This window comes from Macaca thibetana, chromosome 7, assembly GCF_024542745.1.
Source record: "Macaca thibetana thibetana isolate TM-01 chromosome 7, ASM2454274v1, whole genome shotgun sequence".
NCBI classification, from domain to species: Eukaryota; Metazoa; Chordata; class Mammalia; order Primates; family Cercopithecidae; genus Macaca; species Macaca thibetana.
Window position 1 is genome coordinate 2,567,228 of NC_065584.1, and position 15,872 is coordinate 2,583,099.

A 15,872-nucleotide genomic window follows, 5' to 3' on the forward strand; every position below is an offset into this window, starting at 1 on the left:
TAGCTGTGTACAGCAGTGAGGGGTATGGGCATGTATGGGTAGGTGTGCACAGGGGTGAGTGGTGTGGGTGTGCATGAGTAGGGTGTGTATAACAAAGAGGGGTGCAGGCGTGCATGGGTAGGTGTGTACGGGGTGAGCGGTGCAGGCATGCACAGATAGGTGTGTGCAACGCGTAAGGAATGTGGGTGTGCAAGGGTAGGTGTGCACAATGGGTGAGGGGTGTGTGTGTACAGGGGTATGTGTGTGCAATGGACAAGGGTATGGGTGTGCACGGCATATGCATGCACAGGGGTGAGGAGGGCAGGGAGGCAGGTGCAGGGCAGAGGGCCTGGCAGTAGCCCTGTGTGCGCGTAAAATTGCTCCACACTGCCTGGGCCTACCTGTTCCTGGTCTCCGGTCCCCCTTCTCTGGCCTGGGGTTCGAGGCCTCGCAGTACGGTGTGTGTTCCGGCAGCGCCTCGCTCCTCTTGGGTGCCAAGCCCTTCACACTCACCTGCAGCTGGCTGGTGTACTTCTCGTGCTGTGGGCAGGCCAGGCGGGGTGAGGTACTGGGCCCAGCCTCAGGAGGACCCCACTGGGGTGGACCCAGCCTCTCCTCTCCATCCACAGGGCCCAGCTATGACTTTGCATGTCACAAGCTCTCCCTAACGCTCCCTAAAAGAGCAGACAGAGCCTCAGCCTGCCCAGGTCACACAGCTCGGGTCCAGCTCAAGCCTGGGGAGGGGCAGCTTCCAGGGGAAGCAGGGGCTTGCTTGGGTGGGGCAGGGCAGAGCAGGCCGCAGTCATCAGAGTGGGGGCCGTCGGGTGGGCAGCAGGGCCGCTTGTGCCATCAGACAGAACCTGGCTCCCTTAGGCCCTGCCCCTTGCAGGCTGGGGGACCCCATACTGCTCAGAGATCATCCAAGGAGTGGGCTAAGCGCCCTGGCCCCACAGGGCTCCTGGGGTGCTCTGAGCCCAGCCCTGAATCTGTGCTCCATAACTCCCACACGAACAAGTGAGGGCGAGGAGACGCCCCTTCCACCTAGGACCCTCGTGCCCCCACAGGGGCCCTGGCCGTGTGTGTCCCCAGCACACGGGGGAAAGGGCACTCAAGGATGCCCACCCTTGAAGGCTGCCACCATCAGCCTCCAGCACCCTTCCTTCCTGCCTCTGGCCACCCCCCGATGGCGGTCTCATCAATATGCTGTGGGCAGCTTTTACCTCCCAAGGGGCTCCGACAGGGCGCCTGGCCAGGGTGGGCTGCGCGGGAGGAGATTGGAGAGACTGACAGGAACTCGGGGGGCCTTGGTCATGCAGCGTAAAACCCTTACAAACCCTCAGCCTAAGACCTTCAGATTTCAGCCTGGGAGACCTCAGATCCCCTCACCCTGAGAAGCAATAAATCCTCTCAGCCTGAAGTGACCCCAAATCCTGCCACCTTGAAGGACTCAAATCCGCTAAACTGGAGGGCACTTAATCCCCTGGGCATGAGACCCCAAAGCACCTCCTCAGCTTCAGAGACCTCAAATCCCTTCACCCAGAGGAACGCCAAATCCTCTAAGACGTAGATCCTCAAATCCCCCGAGCCTAAGGAGCCCTAAATATCTCACTCACAGAGAGACCAAATTTCCCCAGCCTCAGAGACCCTAAACACTGTATAGAGACTCTTAATCCCTTCAGCTTCAAAGACTCCAAATAACTGTAACGTCAGAGAATCTAAAGCCCCTTATGAGACCCCAAAGCTCCTTAATCTGAGAGACACTCCTGAAAAGATGCTGGGGGGCTCAGGGGCTCTATACCCTCCTGGCTCTCTGAACGGGGCCCTCTGCTCCCAGGGAGGCTCCTGGCCCCCGCCTCAGCCCCCCTGTACTCTCCTGCAGGGTGATCCCAGCAGCTTCCTGGGCTCTGGCCACCCAGCTCACCCGATGAGCCGTTTGTTCTGTGAGCCAGAGCTAAACCCGCCGGCACCCAACGCCGCAGCTCACAAAGCCCAGGAGCTGCAGCAGGCTGACCATGCAGCCCGAATCCTCCCAGGCCCCTCCCAGAGCCCTGATCCTGCTGCATCCACAACAGTGGCGCCTGCATCCCAGTGCCCCCGCCATCTGTCACTGCAGCAGGCTGGGGGTAATGACTACCTTCCCACCTGCCAGACTGGGCCATCTGGCAGGGCAGGACAGGCTGGCCTGACTCATGGCACCCACAGCCTGAACGGGGTGCCCCAAAGGCCTGGGGAGTGTTTGCTGGGGAGATGGCAGTGGGAGCAGGGTAGGGAGGATGGGGGGCTGAGCCCTCGTGGCTGAGTCCCCCAGGCTCGGCCAGCACTAACCTTGAGCGCCTCCTCCGGGACTCGGTGCTGCACACGCTCCAGCACATACATGTTGGAATGTGAACACATGTTAAGGCGAACACGCAGCAGAAGAGCCAGGAGCCCAGCGCGGAAGTCCACGCCCAGCAACAGGTGTGCCAGCTCAAGGGCCCATCGAGGCAGGCAGAGGAGGGGCCTCTTTCTTTCCGGGGAGACACAGCCATGCCCACCCATTTGCTCAGACAGTCCCAAGGTCGGGCCAGGACTCGGGGCCCCAGGGAGTGGTCACCAGTTCCCCAGACCCCACATGACCTCAGGCTGGGTGGGTGAGCAAGCAGCAGGTGCTGGTGGCCAGGGTGGCCACGGGGGGCCGGGCTGCAGGGACTAGTATTCCCTGGGGTGCCCCGTCAGCAGGGGGAGCCCAGCCCTAGGGTCATCCTCCATGCTCTGTAACCCAGCGGCCCGAGCGGTGACAGCCCTGCTTCTGGAGTAACAGAGCGACCATGGCCCTGGGGACTGAGGAGAAGCCCAGGAGGAGGGGCACTCAGGGGCAGGATATCGTAGCCGAAGCGGATGACGTCATTGAGCTTCAGCGTGACGTACTTCTGGTCCGGGATGCGCATGTCATTCACAAATGTCTGCAGGAAAACAGGTGGCAGGGTGGTGGGGCGGAGTAGGTGGGTGGCTGTGGGCAGGGCCGTGGGGGCACCAACGCTCTGGCACCCACGGTGAGTGATGGCCTGTGCAGAAGCCCATCCTGAAACCCCTTCCCCAACTCTAGGATGGCTGCTGGAGACACCTCAGGCCACTAACGGCCCCGTCGGCAGCCCTGACGGCCAGGCCCCAGGATTCCTGCCTGAGAGTGCAGCCTGGAAGCTAGAAGCCTGGATCTCCCTCAGGGGGTTCGGGCTCACCTCCTCCTGAACCCTGTCCTGTGCACAGGGCAGCAGCCCCACCCCAGCCCACCCAACACATGGGCTCCACGGTGCCAGAGGGAGCTGCTGCTGTCTTGAAGAAAGGAAGCACTGAGGCCTGGGGCCGGGCTCAGCCCCTCCCTGGCAACATGAGACCTCCCGAGGGGACGGGGTCCAGAAGGGGCATAAAGGAGGGAGCTACTGCCCCTGTCCCCTCTGGAAGGGGCTGAGGTGGCTGGGGGCGGGTGACTTGGATGTCATCTCTGCTGAGGAGTGACCCCCTGGAGGGGTTTCCAGCCTGGACACCTCCCCGCTGCTCCCCTAGCCTCAGACCCCCTGGGCCTCGATGCCTCCTGCTGGACACTTTCCAGGCCCTCTGAGCCCCACCTGCCCCGGGCCTTTCCTGGAGGGCTCACCACTAAGCCCCTCTCCACCATAAATTCCACAGCCACCAGCCAGGGCACCCAGGCACTGGGGCCCACCCACCACTGCAGGGACCGTGATGGAACCCTCCAGAACGGAAGTCTTTGAGCATCTTTGTGAAGTGGACTCCAAGAGATGCTTCCTCCCACACAGCCTCGCCCTGGCCCCAGCTCCCACCTTGGCCCTATAATGCCCTTGGGAACGGAAGAGGCAGGCCTGCCCTGTGGTGCCCCTTAGCCAAGGGTCTGACGCCCCCCTCCAGGCTGCCTGCTGGCAGGGGTGTCGATGCGCCAGTCCCACAAGCAGGTGGGAGGCAGGTCTGTGGGCATCACAGGCCTCAGAGGTAGCCAGCCATGCAGGGTCCAGGAGCACGGACCAGGCCGGTGCCATGCAACCCGGGCCAACAGCCCCGGGGACCCTCTCAAAGCCCATGCAGGTGACGCAGCCCACACAGGCAGAGGAGTGGCCACTGCTGGGCAGTCATTCAGGGACAGCCACTTCATCAGACAGGCATGCTGCGGGAGGAGGGAGCTCAGGACAGACCGCAGCAGCCTGAGACCCCCTGGCCGGAGCTCCTTGAGGGGCTGCTGAGGGGCTGCTAGGGGCCCCCAGCTCAGGACTGCAGAGCGCAGTAAAAAAAAAACCTCCCAGGACACGTTGGAGTCCGCCAAGCTCAGCAACAGACAGACATCCAGACAGTGACCTTGGGGACAGATACACGCCCCACAGAGAGGGGCCTCCATCCTTCCTGCCTACTTCTACCCCATATCCCATTCCTTTCACCTGACCCCCACCCTGCTCTTGCAGCCAGGGGTTCCCTCCTGGTTACCTTCCTGCCCCTGCCACCCCCAACTTACAGAAGAAAGGATCACATGGCCCCACCTATACCCAGACTGGGTACCCAAGCATAGCTCCTTCCATCTCAGGGGCCCCATTTCCCAGCCCAGTGCTTCCCTCCCCATCTGCAGGGCCCACTCTCCCTGTGAGAGCAGCCTGACCCTTGGGGGGCCTGAGTCCCCGCCAGGGGGAAACTTCTGGGGAGGCCTGGGGGCCTCTGCAGGTGGGGGTGGGGCCCGATCTGGGAGAGGGGCCAGATTTTGGAGAGGGGCCAGGGCTGGAGGAGGGGCCAGGGCTGAGAGGGAGGAGCCAGGGCTGGGGGAGGGGCCAGGGCTGAGAGGGAAGGGCCAGGGCTGGGGGAGGGGCCAGAGCAGGCAGAGAGGGGACAGGGCTGAGAGAGACGGGCCAGGGCTGGGGGAGGAGCCAGAGCTGAGAGGGAGGGGTCAGGACTGAGAGGGAGGGGCCATGACTGGGGGAGGAGCCAGAGCTGAGAGGGAGGGGCTAGGGCTGAAGGGTAGGGCTGTTAAAAGGCCAGGCCAGGGCCTCTCACTCACCCCATTGAGGCTTCCCAGGTCCTTCACCCAGTGCTCGTCCCTGTCCTGGTCGTAGTTGATGACGGCATGCTGCTTGTCCACACTGCGGGACTGGGGAGACACACAGTCGGCCCTCAGGTGCTCCAGGCAAGGAGGTGACACCCAAGAGGCAGAGGCACCCCTGTCCCATCCCCTGCCCCAACCCCTGCCCCCAGCACAACACCAGCAGTGGCCCCCAGGCCTCCGACCACAGAGGTGTGCCCACCCCGTCTCCAGAGCATGATTCACCAAGATGCCAGGGCCATGTCCCCACCCTCTGCTGCCACCCCAGGCCTCCCCCAATGACCGCCCTCCCCAGTGCTGCTCCCCGTTGGGCCGTGGGAGTGGTGGGAGCCCTCTGGTCATCTGGCACATACTGTTCCCTCCCAAGGTCAGGTGGCAGCAGCCAGGCTGGCAGTGAGGGGGGTTGTCTCAGGGAGCCCTCCCCCACTCCTAGCCCAGCCCCACAGGGACACACACAACTCTCAGCCAGTGTCCACACCCTTGGTGCTCCCACCCCTCAGGCTGGTCACTCTCAGTCTGCCATGTTCAGGCCACCCTGGCAGCTGGCCATCACTGCCCCACCACTGGGCACTGTCCTGAAACACTGGTGTGGGGCCTCCCCCAGCAAGGGCTAGAAGCCCTCAGGGCAGGGCCTCCTTCCTCACTCAGAGAGGAGATCGCACAGCAGGGGCTACCTGGGGGCACGGGCTCTGATGGCCCAGCTTGACTGTGGCCTCCGCAGAGGCGCCAGGGCAGGGAAGCTGCAGCAGGGTGGGGCTGGTGGTGGCCAGCAGCCCTGAGAGCCAGCCTCACGCTAGTGCCACTGCCACCCAGGAGTAAAAATGGGCACTCAGAAGCCCTGGGTGCCTGGCTCAAGCCACGGTGGTGGCACTGCAGTGGAGGACCGGGTGCGGAGGGGTTGGGGGGACTGCAGTGGTGGACCGGGTGTGGATGGGTTGGGGGGGACTGCAGTGGAGGACTGGTGGAGGACTGCAGTGGAGGACCAGGGGAGGACTACAGTGGAGGACCGGGTGCGGAGGAGTTGGGGGGGACTGCAGTGGAGGACCGGGTGCGGAGGGGTTGGGGGGGACTGCAGTGGAGGACCAGGGGAAGACTGCAGTGGAGGACCAGGGACGGTGACTGCAGTGGAGGACCGGGGGTGGGGTTGGGGGGGATGGCAGTGGAGGACCAGGGGGAGGACTGCAGTGGAGGACTAGGGACATACTGCAGTGGAGGAGGACTGAGCGGGGGACTGCAGTAGAGGGTGGCGAGTGGGGTAGACGGGGCCCACACCTCCTGTCAGGACCCTGGGTCCCCCCAGGAAGTGGGCAGGGATGCCAGGGGGGTTTAAAGGGGAGAGTAGGGTCCTGGGTGCAGCCATCCCTGAGCTGCCTGCCTGGACATGGCCCATGCTTTCCCGGGAACCAGGTGAGCAGCTCCACCTGCCCCACATGCCCTCCCTGGGAAGGCGGATCCTGGTGGGGCTCCTGGTGCCAGCTCACCTGCCAGCCAAAGCCACAGGTCTCTGGTAGAGTGGGTCTGACCTTGACAGCCACCACCCACCTCCAGGTCCACCCTGTTCAAATTCCTCCTCCGAAGGTGGCACCCACAGCTGCATGGCTCCTGGCCACCCCAGCAGCAGTCTCTGCCAGAGGGGATGGGGGAGGATCCTGGCCGGGGGGGTGAGGCCAGACATCACCTCCTCCATTGGGCTTCCCACCTGTCACCGAGGCCTCCAGACACAGGCGATCCCCAGCACTCGCCTCCTCCAAGATGCCCGTCCTGAGAGCCCCTCCCCAACTCCAGGATGGCTGGAGACACCTCAGGCCACTAACTGCCCCGTCGGCAGCCCTGACGGCCAGGCCCAGGATTCCTGCCTGAGAGTGCAGCCTGGAAGCTAGAAGCCTGGATCTCCCTCAGGGGGTTCGGGCTCACCTCCTCCTGAACCCTGTCCTGTGCACAGGGCAGCAGCCTCACCTCAGCCCGCCCAACACATGGGCTCCACGGTGCCAGAGGGAGCTGCTGCTGTCTTGGAGAAAGGAAGCACTGAGGCCTGGGGCTGGGCTCAGCCCCTCCCTGGCATCTTGAGACCTCCCGAGGGGACGGGGTCCAGAAGGGGCATAAAGGAGGGAGCTACTGCCCCTGTCCCCTCTGGAAGGGGCTGAGGTGGCTGGGGGTGGGTGACTTGGATGTCATCTCTGCTGAGGAGTGACCCCCTGGAGGGGTTTCCAGCCTGGACACCTCCCCGCTGCTCCCCTAGCCTCAGACCCCCTGGGCCTCGAGGCCTCCTGCTGGACACCTTCCAGGCCCTCTGAGCCCCACCTGCCCCGGGCCTTCCCTTGGGGGCTCACCACTAAGCCCCTCTCTACCACAGGCGCCAGCAACGCAGGTCTTCCTCTTGGCAGCCCTCAGTCAGCCTCCTTCTCCACAGTCCCCTTTTCCTGCAGGCCCCAAGGCCTCTCCAAACCTTCCTTACCCCACCCAGGCCACAGTCAGGCTTCAGGCAGATGACTCCGCCAGCTCTGGGCATATCACATCCTTGCCCAGGCCTCACCTTCAGTCCAGGTCCCCTCCCCTCCCTGCACCAACCTTCCCCACCCCACCCAGCCTCACACCAGCTTCTGGCTCCTTTGACGCAGCACAGGGTCCTGTTAACACCCACAGCCCAGCTGCCCTGCCCGCTCCCAGGGCTGAGCCTCCCCCCACAGCCAGGGCTTTCTCACCAGACCCGCTCCTGCCAAGCCCCTCCCCAGACTGCAGGAAGCGCTGGAGACACATGGGGAACCCCCTTCCAGAAACTCCCCTCTTCAGCCAGAAGCAGCCCCTCACTTGGCCAAGCCTGCAGCCACCCATGAGAAGTGACCCCCGGCCCAGGGCTCAAGACTTAAAACAACAGAAACCGGGGCCTGTGGAAGGAACTCGGTGCAGAAACAGCCAGGCAAACACAGATGTGGGACGTGGCTGGAAGACGCCCCAAACACATGGATTTTGGGGAAAGTGTCTAATAACGTGCACTCACTTTAAAATAAAGATGTTTCCAAAGCTCACGTCTGACGCCCTCTGTGGCAACAGCCTGGCCAAGCTGTGCTGAGTGGCAGTGGCAGCAGCCAGGGCTCTGGGCACACCCTCTTGCCAGCTCACCCGCGTTTCCCATTGGCAGCCACAGGCACCCACAGCAAACTGGCTGGATGTGCTGGGCACAGACGGCCAGGGCCTGCTTAGGCTGTGGTCTCTGGGTCAGCATGCAAGAGTGCAAATCCCGGCTGTCACACACGCTCACAGAGGACACCTCCCCACAGACATGCAGCACACACACGCACAGAACACACACACACAGATGTGTGTACCTACAGACACGCACATGTACACTTACACATGCACACACACACTGCACACCCTGTACCACAGCCTGGGCCACCACAGGAGCGATAGCCACAGCAGGAAGTCCTGCCTGGGTCCACGTTCCTGCATCATTTAACGTCTGTTCGCTGGGAACCAGCTCTGTGCTAGGCTTGCACTGGGCACAAGGACGCTGTGAGGAGCAAAGGCAGGGCCCTGGAAAGCGTAGTCCATGGGACAGCATGTGGGTGGCAGCTCTGCCCGGAACACGACTCCCCCACCAGTCTGCCCGCTGCGGTTCAAGCTACCGTCCCTCTTGCCTAGTGAAAGCCCAGGCCTCGGGGCCGCCACTCTGTTTGTCTCCCCTCCACGTCCCATCCCCCTAGCCCCAGTACAACATAGGCAGGTGTCTGCTGACCGCTCAGTTCCCAGCACCACCTTCTTTACACAGGACTGGACCCTGGACACCTTGCTGGCCCCCCTGCAGTGGACACCAAGGGGGGGCAGGGTCTCTGCTTGGCACCCTGCCCAGTGGAAAGATGTGGTGCTGAAAGCAAGGACTGCGGAGGGGGAGCTGGGACAGGGTGTGGAGGTTCCAGGGCAGGAAGGTGGGTGTGAGCCAGGTCCGGAGAGCCAGGGCAGGTGTGGGGAGAGGTTGGGTCTGGTGGAGGCCTGCATTCCTGTCTGTGCTTGAGGTGGTGGTGGCACTGGATGGAGGGAAGGGGACCCTGGCAGAGACCCAGGTGGAAGGGACGGAGGGTGACAGGTTTGGTTCAGCCACCGAGCTTGGGATGCCTCTGAGAGGCCCCAGTGCAGCAGGAGCCATATCCAGTAGGAGGCTGGAAGCTGAGGACAGGGCAGGCTCCAGGCAGGGGGTGGACGTCTGAGCAGAAGTGGACAGAGCCTCGCAGAAGCAGCAGCATTCAGAAAGGGCCGCTGAGGCCCCTGAGCATGAGCTGAGAGGGCGGGGTCCTGACGCAGGTGCCAAGGAAGTTGCTGCAGGGAGGGGCGGCAGGTGCAAACATCCTGAGGTGGGGGGCAACAGAGGGGCCAAGGGGCCGGACATGGGGCTATAGGGCGGGGGTGAGAAGCCTCTAGCGCAGCTGCACAGGGAGTGAGGGGTAACAGGGCCGGCAGGGGGCAGAGGTGGGCAGGTTGGAGGCCGCTGCAGGGACACCGGGAGGCAGACAGCCTTCCCACACTCGCCACACCTGCAAGGCCTCCCTAAGCCTCAGTTTCCCCATGGAGATATCTTACAATGGCCACACCACCCATAACAGCAAGGGCCACCCACCTCATGCCCCACCCAGGCCAGGGGCGGCCACGGAGGAGAGCTGGGAAGCCCCCAACGCTCCCGACCTGCCCAGGGCTCCACTGAGAGGTGCAGAAACTTGGAATCGGACCCCAAACTCACCCTGAGCACCCTGCCCCAGCACCTTTCCTCCACCCCAGGGAGAAGCAGGCAGAGCAGGCGTGGTGCAGGGGGTGGGCAGGAAGAGCACCCACACCAGTCCCCTGCCTGCAGGCTGGCTCTGGCTTCTTCCAGAGGCTCCAAAGTGCCACCGCCTCTGAAAAGCCCTCCTGGCCACCCCAGGTAGAGCAGCGCAGCTATCACTGATGCCACCCCTGCAGGTGGACCATGGTAGCAACCCGCCAAATACAGCAGTGGCCCCTGTGAGGCAGTGGGGTATGTGGGGCATGGCCTACAGCCTGCCGCCTGTCTTTGGATGGCCTGAGAACTAAGAATTACCTTTACACTTTTAAATGACTGAAAGCCTGTAATCCCAGCACTTTGGGAGGCCGAGACAGGCGGATCACAAGGTCAGGAGATCAAGACCATCCTGGCTAACCCGGTGAAACCCCGTCTCTACTAAAAAATACAAAAAACTAGCTGGGCGAGGTGGCGGGCGCCTGTAGTCCCAGCTACTCGGGAGGCTGAGGCAGGAGAATGGCGTGAACCTGGGAGGCGGAGTTTGCCGTGAGCTGAGATCCGGCCACTCCAACCTGGGCAACAGAGCGAGACTCCGTCTCAAAAAAATAAAAAAAGAAAGAAAATCATCAAAAGGCTATTTCATGACACATGAAAATTATGGGAAATTGATACTTCAACATCCGTAAATGAAGTGTAGGTGCTGCCACACCCACCTTGGCCACCCACGCTCGCTCCCTGGCTGCCCCTCACCACGGCCACAGGGCTGGGCTGCAGTGGATACTTCGTGGCCCGCAAAACCTAAAATCTTTACCAGGCCCTTTGTAGAAAACATTTGCCGACTCCTGCCCCCAGCCACGGACTCTCTCCAGCTATCAGAGGCATGAAGAAAAGAGAAAAAGGGGAGAGAATGTTCCAGATTAAGAAACTTCAGAGCCGGAACAATCAACCATAAGGTGAGAGACCTGCTGGGTCCAGATTCAAGAGGATCAGAGGATGCCTGGGGAGAAGCTGGGATGTCTGGACTGAGTCCATTCCAGCTGCTGTAACAAAATTCCTGAGTAATGTGGAAATGACAGAAATGTATCGCTCACAGTTCTGGAGGCTGGAAGCCTGAGATGTAGGTGCCGGACGATTTGGTGTCTGCAGAGGGCCCTGTCTCTGCTTCAAGGATGGTATCTTGAATGCTGCATCCTCACTGAGCAGAAGGGGTGAGCCAGCTTCCTCCGGCCTCTTTTTAAGGTCCCTGATCCCATTCCCAAGGGCAAAGCCTCATGCCCTGGACACCTCCCCAAGGCCCCATCTCTTGAAGCTACCACGCCGGAAATGAAGCTTCAACCTCTGAACTGCAGGGGACACAAACATTCCCACCACAGCAGGACACATGGAGCAATATCGGGTGGGACTGCCTTGGGTAGAGGCAAACACTGTCTGCCCCAGCGAATGTGCACATGGCCAGGACCCCTCACCACAGCCTGGGGACTGCCCACCTCGTCAGAGCCTGGCACAGCCCGGGCCTGTGCGGCAGCAGCACATTGCATCCAGGAGGTAATGCCCGAGTGGGCAGGGCAGCTCCCTGCACCTGCAGGCCCCTCGGCTAGACTGGACAGTGCCATCCACCTGGCTCACGGGCCCACGTGCCACGCTGGGGGGTGAGCCAGGATAGGGAGTCCAACTTGTTCACAGAGGAAGGACATCAGGCCAGGATGGGCCTGTGGGTTAGCTCACCACCCCTGCTCTTTGTTCTCAAACAGCCAGATCATAAGCCCCATGAAGCCAAACTCAGACCTCAAACCAGGGTCAGAGAAACTTCTGATAGTCAGTGCTGGTGCTCGGCAGGCTCTCATGCCCTGAGAAGAGCTCCCTCATGCCTGGGGACCACCAAAAGGCACGAGCCTTCACCAGGGTGCAGCTGGGACCAAGATGTTGGGACCCCCGCTTAGGCAGCACTCATAGCGTAGGTGGGGTCCCCAGACAACAAGAGTATGGACAGACCGGCTTTCCAGGACGTTCCAAAGCCAGGCCTCAGCTCCCTCTCTGCACAAGGACGCCAACTCACGCTTCCAGGGACCCCAACAACTTTGAGAAGCTGACAAAAGCCTAAGCCCCCTCCTGCCAGAGATAGGGATACATACGGGGAAGGGACTCGAGCCTGTGAGCACACACATACCCCTGCACGCGCCCACGGGAGCCCCAGAGCCCTCGGTGCATCTGGGACCCAAGTTAAGAGGCCAGGCCTGGGCTGCATGGCAGCCTCCTCACCGGGTGGCCTGCAGCAAGTGGGGTGGGCACCTTCCTGGCCCCCAGAGGGACTGGACTGCCCACCCCCTACCCCCCTGGCCCCAAGCGCCCCCTGCGAACCTGTAGCATGAGCTCACATTCCTCACGCCCCACGAAGATGAGCTCGCGAGGGAGCCGGTGGCGGGCGCCGCTGCTGCTCACCAGGAACCAGGACGTGGCACTCATCTTGGTGCTGGCTGGGCCCGTCTGGCCCTGGGGAAAAAGGGATTGTTAGAGTGGGGCTCCCTGGCCTGGGCCTTAGCCCCCTGGACACATCCAAGGCCCAGCCCAGATCCTGTCCCTCTAAGGGAAGCTGGCAGCTTCCGGAGAAGCTGGACTCCAGCCTCACCAGGCCACCCGCCCTCCCTGGGAATGGTCCCGAGTCCCACTGCCAGGCCTTTGCCCTCCTGACTGGCCTTCCCCATCACGTCCATCCCCAGCAAAGGCTGCCTGGCCCTCCCTTATCCTCCAGGCCCCTGCACACCTAATCTCTTCTATCTTCCAGGTGTCAGGGGTTGAAGTTCATGGGGACACTGGCGGCACCGCCTGTAAGTGACCCCACATCCATATGACCCACCAGGAGCAGCTCGTGGGTAGGACCCAGCATGGACACCAGGGTCCCCACGATGCCAGGTCCACAGCACCAGACCCACCCCAGGACACACACTGAACCAGAGGACCCACTCCCCTCAGCAGGACATTCTGAGACTGAGCCCCAAGCAGGGCCTGGGGTGAGGGGCAGCAGGGACAGAGCTGGAGACAGGGGCCCTGAGTCATCAATATGTCTACCACCGAGAGGAGGCCAAATGTCCCTTGGTGGCCATGGTGCAAGGACAGCATCAAGCAGCCCCTTCAGTGCCCAAGAGGGAAGAGAGGCTTTGGTGCCCATAGTCCCAGCAACATCAACAAAAAGGAGGTGGTCTGAGGGGCCGGTGTGGTCAGGGGCTGGTGTAGGCAGGCAGGGAGCTCTGTGGCAGCCTAGTGGGTAACAGGGGACAGCCTGAGTAATGGCCAGGGCTGATGACCCTGGGCAGCCCTATACCCAGCCAACGTGCACCCTGCACACCCGAAGCATTCGAGCACACATGCCCTGGGCACTCCACCCCACTGCCCAGCACATCCTGAGTGCTGCTATGGGCTAGGCAGCCTGGGCTGAGCCAGCTGTGACCAAGACCCAGAGTCTCAGAGTCCTCGGGCTCCCTTCAGCAGGGGCCAGGCACAAAGAACAGAAATGGCTTATGAGAAAGTGCAAAGAGGGATACAGGGAACACAAAGGCAGGACACAGAGGGGGGCTCACTGGGAGGCAGCCTCCGGGGCTCCGCAGGACAGGGGTGGAAGCAAGTGATGAACACTTGCGGGACTGCATTCCAGGTAGAGGGAACAGCCGGTGCCACCAGGGCAGAGGGACAGGGCAGAGGGATGGAGGGCCTCACACGCCCCTGGGAGTCCTGTGGCTAGTCCTGCAAGCGGATGAAGTCCCTAAAGGGCCCAGCACTGACTCCATCACTGCAGGGTCCAGCACAAAAAGAAAATGTGGTGCCCTTGTTCAAAACCTAAGAAGGAGAGCTGAGCAAGATGCCAAGGGTGGGGTCCAAGCAAGGGCTCCATGGGGGTCTCCAGGTCACACACCTGAGAGGCCGGCCCCAGAGCTCCTGAGTGGGCATGGGACTCTGACTCAGGAGGCCAGTCAAGAAGTGAGGACAATAACCCAGGACAGGGATGACAGCAGCTGGGGCCCAGTGGAGCAGAGGAGAAGCAGAGGCTGCCGGGCTGAGTGCGTCCTGAGGGCAGGGCCACACCACGTGAGGGTGCCAGGCAGAGGAGTGAGTGGCTCCCTGTCCCTACTTTGCTCAGTGCCCACACCCAAGGTCTTCAGCTTTGAGGCTCTTCACCAGATCTCAGCTCCCTTCAGTGAGCAGCAGGGAGCACCAACACCGGGCTCCAGCTAGTGTGAATGCCCAAGTGACCACGTGCCCCATAGTAAACCCTCACCTTGGGCAGGGAGGTGGGAAGATGTAGAAAAATCCTCACCAGGAGAAGGCAGCTCCAGGCAGCCAGGACCCTCTCACCCTGGGGGCCCTGCCCTTCCTAAGCCAGGCACCCAGGCTGGGGCCAGACAGGCAGGCACTGGAGGCCAAGGGGGTGGGACTTCCATGCCCCTGCAGCCCCAGACAGCGAAGCCCCCAGGAGGCCTCTACAGCCCCACCCTCCCCAGGGCTGCTGGGGGATCACAGGGTGCTCTATTTGGCAGGGCCCACCCCACCACTGCAGCTCCGGCCCCCAGCCAGCCCTCCTAGGCCTCACACTCTGCCATCACCTGCCGCGGCCCGCCCTGAGGAGTCCACAGTCCCTGTTTAAGGCAAAGTGAAGCCGAGCCCCAGAGCCTGGTGATGCCGCTGTACCAGAGCCAGGCCACCCACTGCCCCGGCCGCCCACCCTGAAAAGGCCTGGGAGCCCGCGACGCTCCAAAACGGCCTTCGGCTGCCTCGGGGCTGGGCTGGCCATCCTTGCTAGGAGGAAGAATAATAAACGCCCCAAACTTGCCCCCTCAGCCGCCCCGGCCAGAAGGGCCACAGTCAGAGGTAAGGCGGGGAAAGGTGGCTGGGCCCAGGGGCAGGGAAGGGCAGCGAGCCGGGCGGGGCAGTCCGGCGGTGGAAGGAGCGCACAGGCCGGGAGAGGCAGGGACAGCGGGGAGACGGCGGCGAAGGGAAATGAGGAGAGAGGGGAGGAGGAGGAAGACGGAGGGAGGGACCGCGGGAGGAGAGACCAGGCCAGGAGGGAGGCGGCCGGGCCCGGCGGGGGAGGGAGCGGCGCCTTCTGAATCAGCGCTCTCCGGGGGCGGCCATGGCCGAGCCGGTGCCGGGGCGGGGACCCGGGCGCCCAGGCTTGCCGGCTCCTCCGCAGGCCGCGTAGACACGTACCCGGCCGGGTCGCGTAGACGCGCGTGGGGAGGCTCCTCCCGGCCTGGCGCAGACCAGGGCCGCCTCCGCGGCGGCGGGGACCCGTCTGACCAGGTGCGCCGGGCGGCCCCCCACCCCCGCGCCTTTGTCCGGCCTCGGCCGGGATCCCGCGCCCCGTGAGGCCCCACAGGCGTGCAGGTGCGGGTGATGGGAGGCCCGGGTCGCGGCCAGCGCTGGGCCGGCGCGTCCTACCTGAGGTTCGGGCTCGGTCTCCGGCTCGCCTCAGTCCCCGGCTTAGTCCCCGGCTTGGTCCCCGGCTCGGTCCCCGGCTCGGCCCGGCTCGGTCCCGGCCCGCCCGGCCGAGCGCTGGGCGGGGCCGCCGCCTAGGACATGCCCGGCGAGGCCCGCACGCTCGCGGCAGCCCTGGCCGAGCCCACGGCAGAGCGGCCGCCAGCGGCCTCGCGCGCGGGTCCCTGACGTCTGCGGGACGCCCAGCCCCGCCCCCGGAACGCCCCGCCCCGGGCACGCCCCCGCCCCCCCCGCCCCCGCCGCTCCGCGCCGCGCCCCGCCCCGCCCCGACTGAAACCAGGTTAGGGCGGGTCCGCAGTCGCCAGGTGAGCGCGTCCCGGCAGCCCCGCGCGTGGCCCGGTCGGCAGAGGCTCGGCAGGCCCCCACCCCGCCCCTGCCCCAGGCCCACCTTCCCCCACCGCCCAGGCCCTGCTGGCCTCCCCGGCTCGTCTCGCACCCGGCGCAGACCCCATTCCCTCCGGTCTCGGCCCCGCCCCCCGCTTCGCCTGCAGGTCAGGCCCCAGCTCGACTGGCGGAACCGGGTGCCCACAGCAGCCCGTGCGCCCTGGCCCAGGGCCAGTGGGTTAACGCTTAACTACGCTC

At 63.7% G+C, this 15,872-nt stretch overlaps 1 protein-coding gene across 1 annotated transcript in view; it reads right to left on the reverse strand.

The window, feature by feature from the left end:
- CEP170B (centrosomal protein 170B) overlaps positions 1–15,411 on the reverse strand; it is a 31,747-nt gene extending 16,336 nt beyond the window's left edge. The window contains exons 1-6 of the mRNA XM_050798359.1: positions 15,234–15,411; positions 12,162–12,293; positions 5,012–5,101; positions 2,841–2,921; positions 2,305–2,361; positions 381–519 (exon numbers count right to left, since the gene is read on the reverse strand). Of these exons, the coding sequence (XP_050654316.1) occupies positions 381–519; positions 2,305–2,361; positions 2,841–2,921; positions 5,012–5,101; positions 12,162–12,266 (472 nt within the window). The 5' untranslated portion in view covers positions 12,267–12,293; positions 15,234–15,411. The remainder of the gene's footprint in view (positions 1–380; positions 520–2,304; positions 2,362–2,840; positions 2,922–5,011; positions 5,102–12,161; positions 12,294–15,233) is intronic.
- Positions 15,412–15,872: the final 461 nt, after the last annotated feature.